At 34.9% G+C, this 23,924-nt stretch overlaps 1 protein-coding gene across 1 annotated transcript in view; it reads left to right on the top strand.

The window, feature by feature from the left end:
• Positions 1 to 23,924, top strand: part of LOC138710396 (fatty acid synthase-like) — a 107,179-nt gene that overhangs the window by 46,630 nt on the left and 36,625 nt on the right. The window contains exons 13-20 of the mRNA XM_069841286.1: positions 2,066 to 2,370; positions 2,512 to 2,665; positions 4,805 to 4,921; positions 10,334 to 10,442; positions 11,405 to 11,665; positions 13,375 to 13,551; positions 18,184 to 18,344; positions 23,588 to 23,767. Of these exons, the coding sequence (XP_069697387.1) occupies positions 2,066 to 2,370; positions 2,512 to 2,665; positions 4,805 to 4,921; positions 10,334 to 10,442; positions 11,405 to 11,665; positions 13,375 to 13,551; positions 18,184 to 18,344; positions 23,588 to 23,767 (1,464 nt within the window). The remainder of the gene's footprint in view (positions 1 to 2,065; positions 2,371 to 2,511; positions 2,666 to 4,804; positions 4,922 to 10,333; positions 10,443 to 11,404; positions 11,666 to 13,374; positions 13,552 to 18,183; positions 18,345 to 23,587; positions 23,768 to 23,924) is intronic.

Genomic DNA, 23,924 nt, shown 5'->3' with positions numbered 1-23,924 from the left:
CGAATATTGTAATTACCATTAATATATTAAAATTTGATACTACATATTTTTACATATTTACCCCACATTACATATTATGGCTTGGTATTACATAAATCTACATATTTAGGGGTTTTATTCATTTTTACTTCTTTAAAAGGAAAAAGAAAACTGCTGCTAGGGACGTTTACAATTTGAAATAAGCCTTTTTACCTACCCGAGAAAGGATATATTTCGGAACGAAACATGACACCTAAGTTCCAGGAAGTAAAAGAGGCACTCACCCCATACCGCCCACTGTAAATATGAGTGAACAAAAGGCAACCTTTCTCATACAACTACTCTGTATTGTAAAAATCAAGGAGGGAATAATCTCATACGCATAAGCGGACGGTATAGCAGTAGGGTCTAAAGATCTTACAAAGTTAAAAGACACAATAAACATCATGGTAAAATGGTGCAATAGAAACAAATTTGGTATAAATGTGAACAAGATAGAAATGATGATACTCAGAAATGGCGGAAGAGCACCAGAAACAGTAGAAATCGTCATGAAGAACAGAAAATTAAAAATTGTACGACTACAAATATCTAGGCTTAACAATACAAACCACTGCACATATTGATATTAAATATTTTCATGATTTTACATATTTTTGGTACATATTCAGCTTATTTTTCTTACATAAATATGTACATATTTCACACCTTGATATTACATAAAAATCCGGTCCCTAGTAATGAGATAGAGTCATTCGAAAACTCGCGCTTTATTGGAATCCTCTGGAAAGGAGAAGCAGTGAAAGACCGCAAAAACGTGCAATGTAGCCTATTTGTGTTGGAAGAAACGAGTGGCCGAGGGAAAACTTGGTGCAGTAGCTTGGCGTGTTCAGGAAGACAAGACAACTTACTTTGGGTCAAAGGAGAGGAGAACAGCTACGCCTTTTGTTCTCATATAGGCCTAATAATTACAAACTGACTAGGTGGTGCTGGAGGTATAATGATGATGATGATGATGATGATGATGATGATGATGATGATGATGATGATTTCGACGACGACGACAATGACAATGATAATGATGATGTGTAGTCTTCCATAATTTTACTTTTAAATTAGCGATTGCTTATCATTGACAACCACTTTACCATGTATAAGTGTTTATACTAAATACCTTACTATAATAATACCGGACAGCAGTTTTACGTGCGAACGACGATGGTGCTGCTACCTACCTGCCGGGATGGAGATACTCGCGAAACAAGCTGTAATCAACTGCAATGTATATTGTTACTGGGCTAGTTAATTTGTTAATAGTTTTATGAATTAGTACTAGTGTTAAAATGTCAGGGTGTATATGTGCTGTTTATAATTGTGAAAATTGCAGCATTACAAATTGCTCCAAATCGTACTTTCGGTTTCCGACAGTTCATAAAACGTGAGTCAACAACATTCTTTAGTAGGCCTAATTCCTTCGTCTTTGTGTTGATAGAAAAATACAAATTAGTTTTTTATTTAGACCTAATAAATAAATAGAAGTTAAAATGTATTGGATTTTAAGGTTTTATCAAATTGTTTTATTGTTGTCCACATGCCTTTACTAATTATTACAAGCATCAGATTACTATCAAGTTTATCTTTGCAGTTGCCAGCAATGCGTATATAAAACATTACTGTAAATTCATTCCTAATATCAGATTGATTTTGTCTCGGTAAACCAAAGAAAAAATATGTAACAATTAATTACGGAAAGTAATATGAAGTATACAATATTTATCATAATATGCAGCTTTGATATAAGATAATAATTTTGCATTAAATACTATTCAACATTTCTTAAGTGTTTCATATAATATAATTCCACATTAATAACTCACGTTTTAAACAACAGTCCGAATCTCGCTATGTTAATATTTGTATATGTGGACGTAATTCCACCCCTCTGCGCTAGATGTCAGGTCCGAGATTTTTCGCACTCACGCCAATGCTGCTAGTATACAGCTGCCCGGTATTATTATAGTAAGGTATTTGTTTATACGTTTCTATTATAAGATCAAAGAATGTATAATAAACATTTTGTTTTCAGATAATTCCAGACTCCAAGAAAGCAAGAAAGCATTGGATCAGTTCGTCTCTTCCAACTAGGAACGGAGACCTACCTCTGGTCAAGAACTTTGCAGCTGACTATTTCATGAATATTGTTACAAACACTGTTCTGACAAAAGAAGCCCTACAGCACATTCCTGATAATGCCATTGTGGTGGAAATCTCACCACATTGTGCCCTGCAATCAGCTCTTCAGAAAGTACTTCCAGCAACAACCGTGAAAATAGCACTTGCATCGAGAAACGAAGCAAATCAGGTGGAATACTTGTTGGCTGGACTTGGAAAGTGAGTAGTCGAAGTGCATGGCTCATTATTTGATATTTGCTCAGTCACTCTACATGTAGCAGCGCAGTAGCTTCGATCACTACACTTCATGTTCACCTCATATTCACATAATGTAATGTCACATATTCTTATCTGTTCCAGAATGTATAACGCTGGAGTGCAAATGAACTTGGCGAAATTGTATTCAAAAATACAATATCCAGTCCCAAGCGGAACACACATGATCGGGTCACTTGTGCGATGGGACCATTCTGTAGAATGGACTGTTCCAAAGTTGGGATTCAAAAAGCGAAAGGTATTTGTTGCGTTATATAAGAATGGATTATTATTCTCTATCGGTCTTACTAATAAAAACTCTATATACAGACGTTTAACTGTCTTATACTTACATAATGAGTAGCTTGTTAATAAGTCGTACGTAAATTCCTTAGCCATAATCACTACATACGTCTTGTATAACAGTAAAACTTTTACACAGATACGTCATAGTTTCGTCATTACTTCGTTATGAAAGGTAACAATATCTGAGGTTTTCTATTGCATTCGGTAGAGCGCTCTAGTGTGCCGTGTTAAGTATCGATAGTACAACTGACTCTGATCGATTACCACACACTATATTTTGGTCAAAGAGTACAAGCTACAGCAATATTATTCTAATTATTCTATGCTCTTTGATTTGTTCTTCTGTGGTTACAAGACAGCTATCATCATAAAAATGACAGTCGATATGAACAGCTGTTAGAAGGGCGACCATTTTTTCTCTATATACAACGCTTAAATAAGGGGTTTCGTGTGCATATAGCAACTGCAAAGCAATTCCCATTGTATAGTTACAGACTGTTTATACGTCCATCGCTTATGCATGGTTTATTAGTAACGTTTTCTGTCCCAACTCTGCATAAGTCTCGTACAAAAACTATACACGGTTTATTAGTAAGACTGTTCCTGTATAACGATCTTAAATTTTATATACAGGGACATCATTTTATTTTTACTTCAATTTTTATTATACCCGAGTTTTTTAATGTACTTCACTCCCACCCCTTCTACTAATGAAGTTCAACCATCCTCCACACAGATCCAAGACCGTATATACGGTCATAGTAAACAGTACGTTCCAAAAATATGTTCGCGTTTTCCAGTGACGAAAGAGTTTTCAATATTGCATCATTTTCGCACAGATACTGTCATCCATTTGCCTACTTCGCATTCCGGTTTTCCCCACCTGCTTCTATTCGCCTCTCTGTAAAGGCTAGTGGCTGGGCTGTCTTAACTCTTTTCTGAGAACATTAATTTCTGTTACGAATTGGACGTCTACGTAATATTATACCCATACAGTTGTTTAAAATAACTTAAATAAAAGGGCCTCATTAAGTAATTAACTGTCACGTCATTTACCCCCTTCCTACGATCCTGCGACATAACCACTTGGACGGACAGTAGATAGCATGTCTGAGTAATTTTATGTTTTCGGATCGGGCAGAAGTGAAGATTGAATTTACAGTACGTAAGGTACTCTGAGAGTAGATATAGAATAAATTATTTCAACATGAGTTACTAGTACGAAGGACGAAACTGGTAATTTGAATTACACACATTCGAACTGAAGCATGTATCGAAATGAACGGCCACCATTTTGAAAATGTGTTTAAATATCCTTATTATGATTATTTTTCAATTTAACTTCATTCTCTATAGTGTACGCTGGGATGTAGACAGTATAATATACACTGCATAATGAATACGTCCACATAGACAGCTCAGTTCGTGAGTAAAAACACTTATTGTTAATACTGTACTATATTTTGATTAAACAAAAACCTAATGACAATTATCAAACTCAAAAGCGTGATATTTCCTAGTTTACGTAAATGGATAAACTACTTTTCTTCCCTCCTATACCTAGTAAAGTGATTTGTTTTTATATTACGCCAGTATTATCGAACTCCAGTCGTGGAAGGGAGTATCAACCGCTGATCCAAAGGTATAGCCAGGTTAATATTAGAAATGTTAGTAAAAATAAAATGATGTCCCTGTATATACACACACATAGACGAACAGACACATAGACACACTAATTTTAAAGATTTGTGTTGATTACTTTATGACTCAGGATATCGTTGGCTAAGAGAATGGTGCCTCGTATCTGTAAATTTGTAGACGAAAGAAAAACGTTTTAAAAATTAATTTTTGTCAAAATGGACAATATTTTTATATAATTGCAAATCTTTTACTCTAGGACAAAATATTAGTTAACCGTCCAATTTTATGAACATAACATAATAATAATGTAGTTAATCTAAATAATAATTATGTAGATAAACTAAATGACCATTCTCGTGGATATGACGTATCACTTCTTAGCCATCGATATGTTATTCAGTGTATTGAAGAGTCGAGAAATAACTATAATTTATACTTTTATTTTCATTAGGACGGTTCCCGGCCCAAGAAATGTTCCTTTGCTGTAGATGTTACGACAGAGAAAGACAAATACCTTAAAGGGCACATTGTTAATCACCAGCACGTGTTCCCTCAAGCCGGATATTTGGTAAGTGATCTTGAAAGATATGGTACAACTTTTCTATATACAATTAAAAAACAACATATTAATTATTCATATACCATCCAAGATCTGTAGTAATAGACTATAAACCAATAATATGTCAGGACTAGCTGGTACAGTATAAAATTTATTTCCGCAGAGCCTGTGCTGTACCCAGACACTCCTGCGTGAGGTTATCTTTCTCTTTTGTATTTTTTTGGAACTGAGTATGATGGACCTAGCCCCTAATGATGAAAGCGAAAACTAATTCATTGTGACGGCTCGTATTCCTAAATCTATCAGGGCTGTTCCTGATTATTGCTGCGGCATCCATAATGCGCATAATTAATTCTTCACGTGTGTTTTTACCTTAATCTGTTACACAAGATCCTTCATTCACCCGCATAAGCAATAATAAAGGGGTGTCAAAGGCTGGTCAGGGATGAGGACCTCTGCGACCAAACCAACGATGTGGCAAATATTAGTTTAGATCAGGCCTGCACAAGGTTTGCGCCCTCCGAGCCGGCTCACAGCTCATGAGCGGAATGCAGATATCAGCTGCGCTCTGTATAAGGGGGGACTGGAAGAAGGGGTGATCTCGTACAAAATATACACAAAAGGAAGTACTATTACGAGGTTCATGAAATGAATTCCCGTTCAGTGTTTGCAAAACTATCTTGGACTATTATTAATTAATACAGAAATATTTATTTTACAGAAATAATAGAAATTCTATAGCTACTTAAATGTACAATATCATTTTCTTATATTTTTATTTATCAGTACATGAAAATGAGGTTTTATGCTGTTGGCAGCTGAAAGGAATAGTAGCCTACTGATCGTAATGAAACATCAGTTACAGATGTTCGATTGCTGCCTTTATTAATGTTGATTATAGAAAACAGTTGCTCACAAATATAAATGTTGAGCCAAACATAGCAATCATTTTCACAGCCACCTGTGTAGTCGTGGATACTATTGCTAATGTCTAGTCTTGTAAAACTCAACCAGACTAATAGTATTATTCAAACGATCTTTAGCCCTTAGGCCACATTGAAGATCAATAAGTCCGAGCCGTAAATCGTTAAATGTTATGTTTTATTTAACAATGCTCACAACTGCCGAGGTTATATGAGCACACTTAAATGCAATCGACCTGGCCCGGAATCGAACTCGCAACCTCGGGCATAGAAGGCCAGCGCTATACCAACTGCGCCAACCAGCCCACCTGTAACTTATATGACATTGTTTCAACTGGTGTTGAAGGAATTTATTATGATAACTTTAAACTTCTTTCCAATTAAGACAAGACTTTTAGTAGGTTATTTTACGACGCTTTATCAACAGCTTATGTTATTTAGCGTCTGAATGAGAAGAAGGTGATAATGCCGGTGAAATGAGTCCGGGGTCCAACACCGAAAGTTAGGTACTCAACGTTTGCTCATACAGGGTTGAGAGAAAACCCCGGAAAAACCTCAACCAGGTAACTTGTCCCGACCGGGAATCGAACCCTGGCCACCTGGTTTCGCGGCTAGACGCGCTGACCGTTACTCCACAGGTGTGGACCTTAAGACAAGATCTTGGAACGTAGAATTAAATTCTTTTTGAATTTCAATTAATATTTGCACATAATCGTTTAACATGGCTTCATCACGAGCAGTTTTTATCGTTCGAAAGTAAGCCATATTACCTTCCCGAAACTGACTTACGAAAAGTGTAAGTTTACGACTGAAATCCCGTAATTTATTCAACATATCAACACTGAGCTGGCCTTTTCCCTGAAGAGAGATATTTAAATTGTTGAAGATTAATATCTTTAGTATCTTTATGTCTGGACTCGTAATGACGCATTATGTTATGTTTCTTTCTACCTTTCAAAATGTTGTGCAGATAAAGCACTGAGTATTTACTCCAGCAGCTATGAAAAAACAAGCATTTTCCCATGCAACATTGAAAGAATTTGCCTGATCACTACTTTTCCGTCTTTTAGATTCCTCCATACCGTACTGTAGCAGTAGGTAAGCAACGTGAAACAGTTACTGAGAATACGCACTGCACTCCACCAGATAGCTGAGTTGTCGTTTCCCTATCCTCTACCCACAGCAAGTCTATGTCATTCTGACGTATCTTCCTCTCCGATTCTGCGAGCGGTAAACACAGCTCTCGGGAGCGCGCGCGCTCGTTAAGCGCTGTTTGTGCAGGTATGGTTTAGATTATCTCTCACGGCGAGAGTGAAATGACCAGGCGCCACATCAAGTTGGAAATATGCAAGAGGAACATCGTCTAGTAAATGTGGCAATTCGTTTTGTAGAAAGTGCAGGTACATGTCACCATTTACGTTTCCAAATAAAATGAATGCTTCTATCAGCTGATCATACATAACACTACAATATCCGCATATTCCTCAATTCTGTATTTATACGATATCTTGAGAAAACTAACAAGCTGCTAACGCCACAATGTATGTCCATCATCTGAACATGTGACAAATGACTCTCGATGCATTGCAAAATAAACGCATGCGCTGACATTTGAGAGCTCTATTCACATCATTAGAAAATCAGTGATTATTTCTGAGTAATGTGAGATAGGTTAAAACCTTATTAGAAAAATACGAATAGGCCTATGTTCCAAACGATTTCAGGAAAGTGCTCCATTACTTCTGGTAAAACTTTGCGAATCATCCTTATATAATAGAGAAGAAAGGATAGAAATGAATGAAAATGAGAAGAAAGAAAAGTAAGATAGAAAGGAAAAAGAGAAAGAAGGAAATGGGAATAAAGAAGGAAAACTTAAATGCGTAATTCATAAATACATAACACAGAATGCAAAGCAAATATTACTATACTCGTGTGATGTTGATGAAGGGAATATTTCACTGTTGTTTCCGGCTTTCTCCACTTTGGCGTGGTTAACCGTTATATTCACAGAGGGCACGTTTGCTGGGTGAGACATTTCGATAGGTGGATTACAGGCCTATCTTGGTAGATGACATTATATATGAAAAGTGATGGTTAAGTGTTAATTAGGATCGGGAAGGAGACGGATCGTGGCCTTTGAATTCCCAGCATTCGCCTGAAGAAACTTGAGGAACAACGAAATGCCCCCCAGGGATCGAACTCGAAACTCCCTAATAAAGCGCGGGAATGGTAGCCATCACTTCTCCATACTCGGTAGATTATTTTACGCTAAAGTGGAGAATTAGGAACAAGACCTTTGAAACGTGTCGTTACAATGATAACCAATTGGACTAAGCACACGTTGTCGCCAACATACAGGCACGACGTTTATCTGTGGCGTCGTTAACAGGAGAAATTTGTTTTTTCCCTCCTTCTTCCATCTTTCTTAACATTACTAAGAGTTAGCACCACTGTTAGGGACAATGTTAGGTAGGATTTAATGAGCAGTTTTATTGGAGCCAAATAGACGCACTATTAGTGATAGATTGGACAGGGTTTGATGAGGAGATAGGTTAGTGACAAGTAGGTCTACTGTCAGTGACAATGTTAGGTAGGATTTAATGAGCAGTTTTATTGGAGTAAAATAGACCCACTATTAGTGATAGATTGGACAGGGTAGGATGAGGAGATAGGTTAGTGACAAGTAGGTCCACTGTCAGTGACAATGTTAGGTAGGATTTAATGAGCAGTTTTATTGGAGTCACATAGACGCACTATTAGTGATAGATTGGACAGGGTTTGATGAGGAGATAGGTTAGTGACAAGTAGGTCTACTGTCAGTGACAATGTTAGGTAGGATTTAATGAGCAGTTTTATTGGAGTCAAATAGACGCACTATTAGTGATAGATTGGACAGGGTTTGATGAGGAGATAGGTTAGTGACAAGTAGGTCTACTGTCAGTGACAATGTTAGGTAGGGTTTGATGAGGAGATATGTTAGTGACAAGTAGGTCTACTGTCAGTGAAAATGTTAGGTAGGGTTTAATGAGGAGATATGTTAGTGACAAGTAGGTCTACTGTCAGTGAAAATGTTAGGTAGGGTTTAATGAGGAGATATGTTAGTGACAAGTAGGTCTACTGTCAGTGAAAATGTTAGGTAGGGTTTGATGAGGAGATATGTTAGTGACAAGTAGGTCTACTGTCAGTGACAATGTTAGGTAGGGTTTGATGAGGAGATATGTTAGTGACAAGTAGGTCCACTGTCAGTGACAATGTTAGGTAGGATTTAATGAGCAGTTTTATTGGAGTCAAATAGACGCACTATTAGTGATAGATTGGACAGGGTTTGATGAGGAGATAGGTTAGTGACAAGTAGGTCCACTGTCAGTGACAATGTTAGGTAGGGTTTGATGAGGAGATATGTTAGTGACAAGTAGGTCTACTGTCAGTGACAATGTTAGGTAGGATTTAATGAGCAGTTTTATTGGAGTCAAATAGACGCACTATTAGTGATAGATTGGCCAGGGTTTGATGAGGAGATAGGTTAGTGACAAGTAGGTCCACTGTCAGTGACAATGTTAGGTAGGGTTTGATGAGGAGATATGTTAGTGACAAGTAGGTCTACTGTCAGTGAAAATTTTAGGTAGGATTTAATGAGGAGATATGTTAGTGACAAGTAGGTCTACTGTCAGTGAAAATGTTAGGTAGGGTTTAATGAGGAGATATGTTAGTGACAAGTAGGTCTATTGTCAGTGAAAATGTTAGGTAGGGTTTGATGAGGAGATATGTTAGTGACAAGTAGGTCTACTGTCAGTGACAATGTTAGGTAGGGTTTGATGAGGAGATATGTTAGTGACAAGTAGGTCCACTGTCAGTGACAATGTTAGGTAGGGTTTGATGAGGAGATATGTTAGTGACAAGTAGGTCTACTGTCAGTGACAATGTTAGGTAGGGTTTAATGAGGGGATATTATTAGTGACAAATATTGTATGTCCATTATCAGTGGCAGTGTTAGGTAGGGGATATAATATTAGTGACAAGTACTTCGCGCAAAAATGGCACAAGTGAATGTTAGGTCCATTATCCCTTTGATATAAAATTTTCGTTCCTCGAATTAGTCGATTTCAACGGTAATCCATGTATCATAATATAATTCTCCTTCATTTTGTTGTGATGACGTGTTATATCTTGGAAAACGTGCATTTTCTTTTGGTACATTAAACAATCCGCCGCTGTACTCCGTGAATCTTGCACTTGATTAATGCAATGATTTCTTAAAGTCACGGATTTTACTAGCAAATTTCGAGTCTCTTTTTTGACGTGGCTCGTTACGGCCCGGTGACTGGTGGCGAGTGTAGTCGGCGCTGTTGTATGCGTCCACATTATCCACTTGTTTCATATTTCATATTGCTGATTGGAGAAAAATGTTTCTTTCAATTAAATATTACACTGACTTAATTATTTTGATATTTCAAATAAACAATTATTCATAAAACAAAAAAATTTTTCTCCTTTGTAGGTGTTAGCCTGGAAAGCATTTGCTGAGATAAGAGAAGAATGGTTCGAAAATCTTTCAGTGAAAATGGAGAATGTGGAATTCTATGATCATACATTATTTCCTGACTCAGGTTTGTATTAACAATCAATCTTAAAACAGAAAATTGAAGAACATTTTTCCGCAATTTGATCATTATATTACCAATATATAGTAATAGTTTATATTTATAAGATGTGAAAAGGAATTGGGTTTATAAATAGTATACTAACACTGAAATGCATGATGACGACATTAATTCAGGTTAGCAAACTTTTTTAAAATTCTTAGAACACCATACCGTACTTGAAATATGTCACAGACGTGGTATATAATAATATATTACGATATTGGGAAGCTCTTTTTACAAACTAGAGGAAAAGTTTGAAAAAGAAGCAAAGCGAGTTTTTCAGTTTTCGAGATTTTGTAATGCACTTCACAAACGTGTATTTTACAACATATTTGCACGATCATGTTTTTGAAATTACAAATACAATATATTTTGCATTGAAAATTTAGAACAATATTAGGCGTATCCAATATTATTCCAAAACCTTCGCCTAATTGTACTGTAATGGTAAGTAAGTAACAATAAGTACACTGTAATGGGTCTATTTCAGTACAGTTTTATGTTATGTAGAATGGTTTCCCTAGCAACAACTTTCTGTGAGGCAATTCTAACTTTCAAGGCCTAACAACAATAACTGTAAATACAACAAAAAGACGATTGTGCAAAAAAAATATATATGTTACCTTGACAGCGTTTGGCGAAAACGTAATACGGCGAACGCCAGTAGGGGAAGTTATCCCCACCCACATGAAATGTGCATTCGACACAACACTAGCCTATCACGTAGAGTGTGTGGTGAGCTAGTAGGGAAAAAATGGAAAGGGGTCGTGGGCGGAGCTTAGCGTTGGCCGTATTACGTTTTTACCATTGTTTTTCTATCCTCCACTCTATTTACAACATTTCTTACAATTTTTACTTGGCCATTGTTACAAATTTTATTACTAATTTACATTTTATTAATATATATGTACGTAACATTGTTACAGGTGTTTTAACGTTTATCGTGAAGTTTTCAAGCAACACTGGTGACTCATCTTCCTTCGAGATGTATGAGAGTAACAGATTACTGGCGTCAGGATTCATTTCCAAACAGAGTGAATCAGAGGATGAGTCATTCCATTTACCAGAGTCTACACACGAACCAAATCTCTTGCCTCTGAATACTGATGACATCTATACAGAGTTCCGCATGAGAGGTTTTCAATACACAGGTCAATTCCAAAGTCTGATGGAATCTGACAACAGAGGTATGCAAATTACGCTTCTGCGTTTATATCGAGTGTTATGCTTATCCCTGTCGCAATCTGTAACCATTTGGATGTTTATCCATGCTCCTAGGCTTGTATCCCTCATAATGTATTCTCTACATTGAGTCCTTGAGAGCAGGTCTACTTTTCTCAGTTCAAAACGTGTTGTAACGTATGGTATTCTATAAGCAATTGGTTATTTATTTCTTGCTCTTCAGCTTGTATCCATCATCTGTGTTCTCTGCATTGGGTAGTCGTTAGTAGGCCTGCTGTTCTATGACTCCTATTATAACGTAATCTGTAAACAATTAGTTGTTTATTTCATTTCATTCGGCTTGTATCCATCATCTCTACATTCAATCATTGTTAGTAGGCTTACTGTTCTCAGTTGTACAGGTGTTGTAACGTACTCTGTAAGGCATTAGTTGTTTATTTCATTTTATTCGGCTTGTATCCATCATCTCTACATTCAATCATTGTTAGTAGACTTACTGTTCTCAGTTGTACAGGTGTTGTAACGTACTCTGTAAGGCATTAGTTGTTTATTTCATTTCATTCGGCTTGTATCCATCATCCCTACATTCAATCATTGTTAGTAGGCTTACTGTTCTCAGTTGTACAGGTGTTGTAACGTACTCTGTAAGGTATTAGTTGTTTATTTCATTTTATTCGGCTTGTATCCATCATCCCTACATTCAATCATTGTTAGTAGGCTTACTGTTCTCAGTTGTACAGGTGTTGTAACGTACTCTGTAAGGCATTAGTTGTTTATTTCATTTTATTCGGCTTGTATCCATCATCCCTACATTCAATCATTGTTAGTAGGCTTACTGTTCTCAGTTGTACAGGTGTTGTAACGTACTCTGTAAGGTATTAGTTGTTTATTTCATTTTATTCGGCTTGTATCCATCATCCCTACATTCAATCATTGTTAGTAGACTTACTGTTCTCAGTTGTACAGGTGTTGTAACGTACTCTGTAAGGCATTAGTTGTTTATTTCATTTTATTCGGCTTGTATCCATCATCCCTACATTCAATCATTGCTAGTAGGCTTACTGTTCTCAGTTGTACAGGTGTTGTAACGTACTCTGTAGGGCATTAGTTGTTTATTTCATTTTATTCGGCTTGTATCCATGCCGTCTGTCACTCAACACAAATTTGTATGCTGAAAATGAACGCTTCACATCCACTGAAGTAACAGGAGCGTATTTCAATTTTGACACTAGTTGGACAGGAATGTTATATTCTAAATCCGTGTTCCTTCGTGCTAGTATATCTGAAGCAGTACGCAGGTCCTTCAGTCCTACATTTCTCTGCAGAACTTGCTCCAGTTTATCCCGTACTTTATTTCCAACAGAAACCGGAACACATTTGGAATTTAAAATACAAATTTTCGAAATAAGAATGCGTGTTTTGACCTATTAGAGATAAAACACACTTAATAGGTCAAACTAGACTTTTTCGTCAAAATAGGCATTTTAGGTGCTATTAAAATACCAATTTTAGGCATAGTTTTATATAAAATATGTACTTGCAAGTTTTTATGAACTTATCTTTTAAGGATTAAAGTAGGTTTTTACCTAAAGTTCGAAGTCTAGTTATTAGTATTACCAAGAAGAGCTCCGATCTTTTAAAGTTATAGATAAACTTACAACGTAGAAAAATGAAACAACCATTCATTAACATTTTGCATCTTTGTTTCTATAAGGTACACATGGAAAAGTAACTTGGCAGAAGAACTGGATAACTTTCCTGGATTCAGTCTTTCAGTTTACCCAACTGGGAATCAACACCAGAGATTTCTGTCTACCTAAAGGACTACAGAAACTCAAAATCAACACTAAAATCCACGATCAGGAACTGTCAACTCTATTACGTAACGAAGGTAAGTTCCAGTTTGAAGTTAATTTCCTCGATTTCAGAATGTTCGACGAAAAATTGACGGTTTACTTACTGTCTAGCCATTGATAATATATTTTGATACTGATTATGTCATTTGAGTCTTACCATAAACTTTACTTTCATTTTAATACATTTGAATACATAGGCAATATTTTCACTCAAGGCAGTAAGATAAGTGAAGAATTTTATTGTTATTAAGATCCATACGCTGAATTCCAAATTATGCTGAATAAATTATTGTCACACGTTACAATTAATGAGAGGACTTCAAAGTTTACTGTTACATTTCATACATTTCATTATAAAATAAGTCCGCGCCGTGGCGTCGCGGTCTAAGGCATCCTGTCCAGGACTCGCGTTACGGAATGCGCGCTGGTTCGAGTTCTCATGGGGGAAGAAATTTTCTCATGAAATTTCGGCCAGTGTATGGGACCGGTGCCCACCCTGCATCGTGATGCACTTGGGGAGCTACGATGGGTAGCGAAAATCCGGTTCAGCAAACCAGCTATAACGGCTGGGGGGATCGTGCTAACCACACGATACCTCCATTCTGGTTGGATGATCGTCCACCTCTGCTTCGGCATGTGAACGTGAGGTCAGCAGCCGGCTGGTCGGACTTGGCCCTTCAGGGTTGTAGCGCCATGGATTTACTTATTATAAAATAATGAAACAAGAAAAATATTTACTGCGCGTAATTCAAATCAACTCTGTGTTATACATATTAACTTTCCTTACATATTTAATCCTCCTAATATTTTATTTAGCTCATTTATTTTTATCTACTTGATTTAATCTATTAAAAGGAAAGAAAGAAAAGCTATTTTGTTTGTGAAGTAACGTGTAGTTTGCAGTGAAAAAAGAATTGTATCATGATTTAATACAATACATGATAACTGAGTCATTTTGGGCCATATTCATAGACATTCTTAGCGCAGGCTTCCGGTGGATGATCAGCGAACTAACGTCTTTCGTATTCATAAACTAGTGTTAGCGACATGGTATGATATGAATACTGTACAAATAATCAGTCGATAGCCCGGGGCTAGTTTAGCACGCTCGTAGTGCGGGCTAGCGAAATGTCTATGCATAGTACCCTAAAACTTGAACAATATACATCCTTCTCATCACCAATTATATCACGAGTAAACCAATGCTGTAAACAAAGGGGAGAAAGAAAAAATAAAGGGAAAGTAAGATAAATTATTTAAACAGATTTATATATCGTCTTCGTTTTGGCAGAAATCACTAAATCCAAAATTCTTGTTTTGAGTTATAGTGATTTTAAAGTTTAATCGAACTTTAAAAATCTGTTTTACCATAATTTAACCTATTTTTTTCTTCTGATTACATCTCCTAGTTAATTTTATCGGCATAAATGTGAACTTGTTGCCATGTAGATACGCATTATTTCTTAAAATATCCAAAATAATGGACTTCGTCAATTTTCGACTTAGTGACTTTTGCCTGAACGACGACGATATGATAACCATTTGCAATATCTAATTTTAATCATATAGTTCTAAGTACCGTATTAAATGTTCTGTAGACCTTCAAGTATTTAATGGCTCACCATAATATCTTTCAGACCATTCTAACTGGTGAATTTTTTTTCAAAACACAGTTTCACAGATTATTAATATTATCCTTGTTTCACTGGTATTCCAACTTTATAAATAAGCTTTATTATTATTATTATTATTATTATTATTATTATTATTATTACTACTTACTTACTTACTTACTTACTTACTTACTTACTTACTGGCTTTTAAGGAAATCGACGGTTCATTGTCGCCCCCCACATAAGCCCGCCATTGGTCCCTATCCTGTGCAAGATTAATCCAGTCTCTATCATCATATCCCACCTCCCTCAAATCCATTTTGATATTACCCTCCCATCTACGTCTCGGCCTCCCCAAAGGTCTTTTTCCCTCCGGTCTCCCAACTAACGCTCTATATGCATTTCTGGATTAGCCCATACGTGCTACATGCCCTGCCCATCTCAAACGTCTGGATTTAATGTTCCTAATTATGTCAGGCGAAGAATATAATGCGTGCAGTTCTGCGTTGTGTAACTTTCTCCATTCTCCTGTAACTTTATTCCTCTCAGCCCCAAATATTTTCCTAAGAACCTTATTCTCAAACACCCATAAACTCTGTTCCTCTCTCAAAGTGAGAGTCCAAGTTTCACAACCATACAGAACAACCGGTAATATAACTGTTTTATAAATTCTAACTTTCAGATTTTTTGACAGCAGACTAGATGACAAAAGCTTCTCAATCGAATAATAACACGCATTTCCCACATTTATTCTGCGTTTAATTTCCTCACGAGTGGCATTTATATTTGTTACTGTTCCTCCAAGATATTTAAATATTTCCATCTCTTCGAAGGGCAAATCTCCAATTTTTATGTTTCCATTTCGTACAATATTCTGGTCACGAAACATAATCATATACTTTGTCTTTTCAGAATTTATTATTATTATTATTATTATTATTATTATTATTATTATTATTATTATTATTATTATTATTATTAATAAAAATGAGAAAATTGAGTCTCTAGAAGTAGATGCTTCATCATCAAACAGTTAAAAAAGTCCTTTGGTATCTTTTCCAACAGTCCTGTCTTACTTATGGTCGGAAGAAATTATAAGTTTACAAAAACCATCTCCTTTGTCTTCCTGCTTAGCAAATAATTTGGTTACCTTGATGTTCATGAAATTGCATCTAGAAGATTTTTCGGGCAACATAATATTTAAAAAAAATCTGATTCTATGAGTTTTCAGTTTGACTAAATACATAATCTTGAATAATAAAATTGAAACAAACGTATTGCAGACGTGTAACTATTTCTCTTTTCATAGAAGTTTCAGTTTTAAGAAGTCACAATCGTCATCTGCCGTGTTTCTTTTTCATTTTAATGAAAATGCTATGAATATTACTGCCAATGATAGTGTCTTTATGGTACAGTTGCGTTTACATTCATATGCACTGTTGTTATTACTATTACTATAAATAATTTATTGTTATTATATATTTTTTTATTTTACCTTAGTTCATTAAAGAAATAAGATTTATTACTTTTTTTTGTAATTTTCATTACCTGTCCAGAAAAATATGGATTAGAGCCTAAATAATGTATACCATAATCACCTATTTTATTCTTTGTATTCTTCAATTTTCGATCTTACTACTATGGAATTATTTATGAAGTCATAAAATAAAGCATGAAGTGCTTTAAATGATTCACTTCAATACTCAAGTAAGGGAATAGTGCTTGATGAAAAATTGGCTTGTCTGTAAATGATTCTTCTGCTCAATATTTCACTTATATTGTTCACGTCTTTATATTAAGTTTGAAATATTGATTAATTCGATGAAAGCCAACATTTTACAGCAATGAATATGTTACAAGTCGTGCTGGAAAGTAATCTATACTAATAATAAATCTGTAACCGAAATTTTTCTGGTAATTTTCGATTTTCCAAAAATAATTGGTCCTAACATATATAATTAAACACCCTGAAACCGAAAATCGCATTTTTGAAATTTTTCTTTTTATGTCTGTCTGTATGTTTGTTACCTTTTCACGCGATAATGGCTGAACCGATTTATATGAAAATTGGAATATAAATTAAGTTCGTTGTAACTTAGATTTTAGGCTATATGGCATTCAAAATACTTTATTTAAAAGGGGGGTTATAAGGGGGCCTGAATTAAATAAATCGAAATATCTCGCTTATTATTGATTTTTATGAAAAATATTACATAACAAAAGTTTCTTCAAAAATGATTTCCGATAAGTTTTATTCTTTATAAAATTTTGATAGGACTGATATTTAATGAGATAAATGAGTTTTAAAATTAAAATAACGCCGTCTAAGACGGTGCAATGAATTAAGAACAAATGACTTCGTCTATAAGGGGCCTTGGACAACAACAATCGAAACAGGGGCCTTGGACATCAACAATCGAAAGCTATTAAATATTGCCTACAGAAAATGTTTCTGTTTTTGTATGAAGTAATATCAGAAGCTAAATTAATCGATTTGTATAATTAATTATTATTTCACCATTGGAAAGTGTAGTTTCTCTAGATGGACATAATGCTATAATGTTATTACAGTAACATCTGAGTAAATCGAGGACAGGTAAGATTAAAATAGCTTCTTATGCACAGAAAATTTGATAGGCTATTTTGTACATCGTTTTCTGTATTTCTTAAAATAATATTTATGTACACTCATTTTAATCTCAGAGAATTAACGAACAACGAGAGTGTATTGATTTAGTATGCAGTAATAGTACGTTAGCTTAGCAATCCATTATTTTATAATTCAAATTTTAACTATGCTCAATTGAATCGTGTTAAAATACATAAAATATATATGCAATAAATGCAATGCAAAAAAAATGGGTAATGAGCGAAGCAGATTATCTTGCGCTGTTGTAAAAGTTGTTCCCGGGATCAAACGTCCTATTTTAATTATGTAATTACTTTATATTTATTTCTAACAGGTGCAGCGGAGCGCACGGGTACGGCTAGTGTTAGATAATAAAACTCTCATGGTAACAGTATATGTTATTGAAGCATGGTGCATTCTTTTAGGAGTGTCCATTAAGAAGAATCAGACCACCGGGCTTGTGAGCTCAGGAGGAATAAAACTTCAAGGACTGGAATTTAATTTGGAAAAAGTTGACACAGCACAGAAGGATCCACAACTAGAAAAAGTGGTTTTCGTCCCATATATCAGCACAGAAATGTCACTAGTAAGTATGCATTCATTCTCCGATAAATGATTTTAGGATAATTGAAAGTGTGATTGATTTGAACTGATACAGTTCAGAAGTTAATGTAATGGAATTATAATATGAAGTGAGGAAAAAAGTAAGGTGAAACTCTGTATATGGGTCCACTTTTAAACAGAGCAGTCGCGAATCATAACATTCACAACTACGGAATTTAACCTCTTCCCTTACTATATATTTTACCAGTTTTGTGAAAAAGGTGTCATATTATTTTTATTTTCGTAAAGAGGTATTTAATATTACAGAATCACTGTAAATCACTAATTTTCTTACATACCTAAAAATCACTATGAAATAGACATACATTCATACCTGAATTATTATCCCGAGTTATCTCGTGCACCTTGATTCCAGCTCTGGTAGTTGTCCCACTTTGATTTTCTCCTGAACTATTTACCAACTTATGTTTTTTTATGGATTAATTTATGAGGTACAATACCAGTGCTGTTATCAAGGCGTTAAATGTTGCTTGTCGTGTGATAGACTCGAAAGCAGGGTATTACGCACAGTGGCACATTGCATTCCGGATAGTAGTATCTGCTCTCCTATATGAGAGCGTTTTGGGAAGAATGGTGTAGCAGTCATTGAATATTTTTACCAGTACATCTGTCCTTCAGGTTTGTGAATAATGTTCTACATTATCACTATGCTCAAAAGTACAGGTATTTCAGAGTCTGTAGTAGGCAGCCACGAATTATTTTCAGCATTCTGTGAACATTTATTAGCATGCCGAATCGTCTCCTCGAATATAATGTTGATGAGGTCATTATTAAAGAATAATTAAAAAAATTGAGAATTATCGTTATCAGAAACAATGTCAAAATTTCAGGGAATGGGGACCCCGGAGGTGCAGAAGAAATGGTGCCAGATGTATTCTATTCAAACCACTGTCGAAAAGACGCGACATCAACTGATCTGAATTTGTTTGTTAGTCTATAACTTCGTCTTCTGATACCGATGTTTCATTTCCTAATCTTCTATAGGAATATATTCCTGATCAAAAGTTTCGGAATCACTAACTTGATCCATCTTTACACAAAAGAGCACAAAAAACACTAAACACAAACAGAAACCGCCAAAACTAACTAGCATCTACTCACTACTGAGTGTGAATGCTATATGAGCAAGGAAGAAGTACAAAAAACACCACCAGATATAGCAATATCACTAACTTTTGTAGCCATCTAGTGAGGAAAAGGTTAATGAAAGAATGGAAACGTATATTCGGGATGTAATCCTTAGCAGCGAAAATGGGACTCAAACGAGTTAACTCGGGTTAATAAATGTTGACACAAGTTAGCAACCCGAGTTAACTCGGGTTAATCAGGGAAGTGGTTAAGCAACATACCGAGTTTGGTCCACTTTTGCAATTAGGTTATATAATCATCAGTCAGCAAACACGAATTTAGACCATAAGTTGATCTGTTTCGGTCTCAGCTAGACAGGACTGAAGACGTCTTCCTTATGGATGGTAATGTAATACAGCATTAGGTATCCCAGTTGGTGGCATTCGTGACACATGTTGGAGCCATCTTTCCCTATAATTGAAACGTTTTTTCTTCTAATGGCTGCATGTGGAGTTCCTCTAAAATTTCCTCATTTCTCTGATGGTCGAGCAGAGTATGTTCGGAGCGTAAATCTCATTTCAACAGCTCTTAATATCTGATGTCTTTCTTCTTCAGAGCCCAAATTTCACTTTCATATAGGACAGTCTTGCGATGGTGACTAATAATTTCGAGCGAGAGCTCTTTTATGCCCGCTGCGCGCGCGGAGCTCTTTTGCCTGTAAACATTGCTAAAGAATGTACAGATCTTAGAACACTGCGCATCATGACGGAACGGAAGCGCTTAAATCTTTCAAGGAAGAATGGAAGATACAATATTTATGCTTCGAACATGATGATGAAGTCCAGTGTTGCAAAAAGCAACATAAAACGGCATTATGAGACGCAACATGAAAAAAAATATAGGCATTATTCAGGAGAAGAGAGAAATAAATTGATTTCGGAATTGACATCGAAGGTAAATTAATTTACATTTGGGTCAGTAGACTGTATCTAGATTCCTTTTATTTCTCTATTTTAAATGCATTGTTGATGTTTTATTTGTTGCTTGTTTCTGAACATTTACTTTTATTAGACTACGTGTTTCTTTAATTTAGAAATAATATTTTATCTTTGATTGCACTTTAACTTATACTATTACTAAGCTCAAAAAGCTAATTCACTTTCATTCCAATAACTATTTTCAAGATTTTGAGCAAATATGAACTAAACATTTTGAAAACTTTGATGCAAGGAGCTTTTTTAGTAACGTCAATATAAAATATACTTAAAATATAATTTCAAAACTATTAGACCTAATTGCACCAAATTTTGTACAGATGATATTATTATAGATTTGTTTATATAGTTTAAATTTCATAAATTTTGGCCGAAAATTGTGGAAGTTTTATAAGTCATACATATCCCCTTAAATGTTTGACCCCAAAAATTACGATGGCTCTCAATATCTTAATTTAATCAATTTGTTTTTTCGTGTTACGTGCATTCACAAATCACTCTAAGAAAACTCATTACATAATCACGACTGGAGAGTAAGGACTACATTTTACAATCACAAAATCAATATACTCTATTTCAATCAATATTGTCATTATTATTTTTTCAACAAAAACTCAAAAGTACTTAGACATCACGCACGTCGAGCAGGTAGACCCTATTAGTTTCTCCTAACCAATGAAGTGAAGTATTTACATAATAAATAATTGCTTTTAACAAGAAAATGGTTTACATACAATTAACTCTTCCTGTTTTTCTTTTTGTTCCTAAAAACACTTCCCGTTGCGATTTGTTTATATATATATATATATGTACATGTATAATAAATAACTTAGTAATTAGCCCTATTACATAGGTAGAAATTTAATAACGCAAGTTATTGTAATAATTGGTGCATTTATTTGCTGCATGTGCATGTACATTCCTGTTGGCTACGTTACGACGCTATGTAGTGGATGCGCTATACGCTCGTGATCAAGGTCGAGCTCTTCTACCATGATTGGGAGCTAATATCGTCTCATCCCTGATATAGGAGAATAGGGACGGCTAGTGTTTTATACAATTTTAGTCTGGAATGTTGCTGTAATAGATGTGGCTTTAGTAGTAGTAGTTTTATTTTGCCTGGTAGAGTTAAGGCTATAAGTTCTTCTCTTCCACTCAACCAGGTTTCAATAATATACATGACACAAAATTATGCTATAGGATACAAAACAACACAAAATGAGATACCTTAGAGATTATACAAAATATAGCAGAAAATTACAAATAGTCAAGATCAGTTACATAATATAAGGAGAATATAAAATAAAGTAGAAAATTACAAATAGTCAAGATCAGTTACATAATATAAGGAGAATATAAAATAAAGTAGAAAATTACAAATAGTCAAGATCAGTTACATAATATAAGGAGAATATAAAATAAAGTAGAAAATTACAAATAGTCAAGATCAGTTACATAATATAAGGAGAATATAAAATAAAGTAGAAAATTACAAATAGTCAAGATCAGTTACATAATATAAGGAGAATATAAAATAAAGTAGAAAATTACAAATAGTCAAGATCAGTTACATAATATAAGGAGAATATAAAATAAAGTAGAAAATTACAAATAGTCAAGATCAGTTACATAATATAAGGAGAATATAAAAAAGTAGAAAATTACATACAATCAAAATCAATTACATAACATAAGGGAAATATATACAATTTATAAGACATAAACTGCTCGAGATAAATTCGACGATTAATTGACTTATAATATACAATTAATATACTAATAGGAAAATACATTTGGGTTACAAGACATAAAACGTTGAATAGCAAAATCGTACTATATAGCATACTGATACAAACGACAAGTAATATATCAAGATAATAAAAAAGGAAGAGAGAGGAGAAAAAAACAACTTGGTCATTTAAGACTATTGAGAAACTTCCGCAAAAGTCTAGTTCTGTTCAATAAAAACATTTCTAAGTAGAGTGTACTTGAAAGATTTTAGACTCCGACTGCTCTGATTTCCTGTGACAAGGAATTCCAGGGACGAGCTGTGTGTATTGTGAAGGAAGCAGAATAAAGAGATGTTTGATGATATGGTATTGATAGAACAAGGTTATGCTGTGAACATGTATCACGGTTGTGGTGGGATGCTAAAAGTGTGAAGCGAGGAACTATAGTCCCGTCGCTCTAATTTCCGGCAGCCAATCGCGTTGCAGGTCGACTACATTTAAACGTTGCATCTTGTGATTCGCTGATTCATTTCTTAAGGCTCGATAAATATTTAATATAATCGCCCACCATTTTAGCTCTTTCGTTGTCGTTCGCAGAAAGCACACGAAGACGTTATTTGCCGCTCAATTATTTGATGAATTACATTGCGTTTGATTTATTATCATAGGAGCTACGACATGATAATGTTTAACGGTGTGGCAAATAGATTCCTCGTATGGTTCGGCAACGTTAGAACAAAAATGGCGAAGGATACTACCTACCTAGACTTTATAGAGCCTTCACTTTCTAAGACGTAAGCAAAGAGGCGGAGTCACGCCGAAAATAACAGCGTCGGGACTATAGGTGTATCTTTTAGTGTATAATTTAAGAGTCCTAATATTTGCAGAAAATTTGTGATTTTCCTGTTTGTCATTTTTCACCTTCATAAGAGATACTGCATCCTAGACAGCAGAAGTTATTAACTTGTTCTAAAATATTATTTTCGATTACTATTTTACTACGCATTGGATCTGTGCCTCTGAATGCCACAACTTTAGTTTTACTTGAAAAATGTTCATACCATATTCATTTATTATATTATTCGTATTTAAGATAAAAAAAAAACCTTTCTGTAAATTATCCTTAGAAGTAGCAATTACAAACTGATCGTCAGCAAATAAATAACTTGGTGTTAATTTTTATGTTCGAATACAAAAATTAACAACAAATTATTTGATGACAATCAATTTGTGATTGCTACTTCTGAGGATAATTTACAGAAAGGTTTATGTACACTAAAAATACTAAATGAGTATGGTATGCAATTAGGTTATATGATTTACATATTGACATCAGAATTACTTGTTTAAGGAGGCCTATATTATAAAGTAATGTTGTATATTAATCTTAATGAAATTTCGCAATCAAACAGCTAGGTGACACCACGGAGATTTCACGGGTCAATGCACTGAGTGTGATGGTACAAATTGTCCATGAGAACCTGCCTCAAATCCCCATCAAGAATATCGTGGAATTAACTGATAAGAGCAGGGAATACTCTCTGCTTGCTCCGGAACTGGTTCCACTGTTGATGAGAGAGCCAATGTTGAACGTGAGTTCATTTTTACTTTTACATTATCCACCTTTTTTTTCTTCGTAATCCCATTCACTGCATGAGCTATCCAGCGAAAAAGTGTTGTGTCGAAAATTGAGTAAATTGCCTAAATTAGTACTATGATTAAATATTGTAACAGTGTTGCATTTTGGTT

The sequence above is a fragment of the Periplaneta americana genome, chromosome 12, assembly GCF_040183065.1.
Source record: "Periplaneta americana isolate PAMFEO1 chromosome 12, P.americana_PAMFEO1_priV1, whole genome shotgun sequence".
NCBI classification, from domain to species: domain Eukaryota; kingdom Metazoa; phylum Arthropoda; class Insecta; order Blattodea; family Blattidae; genus Periplaneta; species Periplaneta americana.
This window is presented reverse-complemented; position numbering and strand designations above follow the sequence as displayed.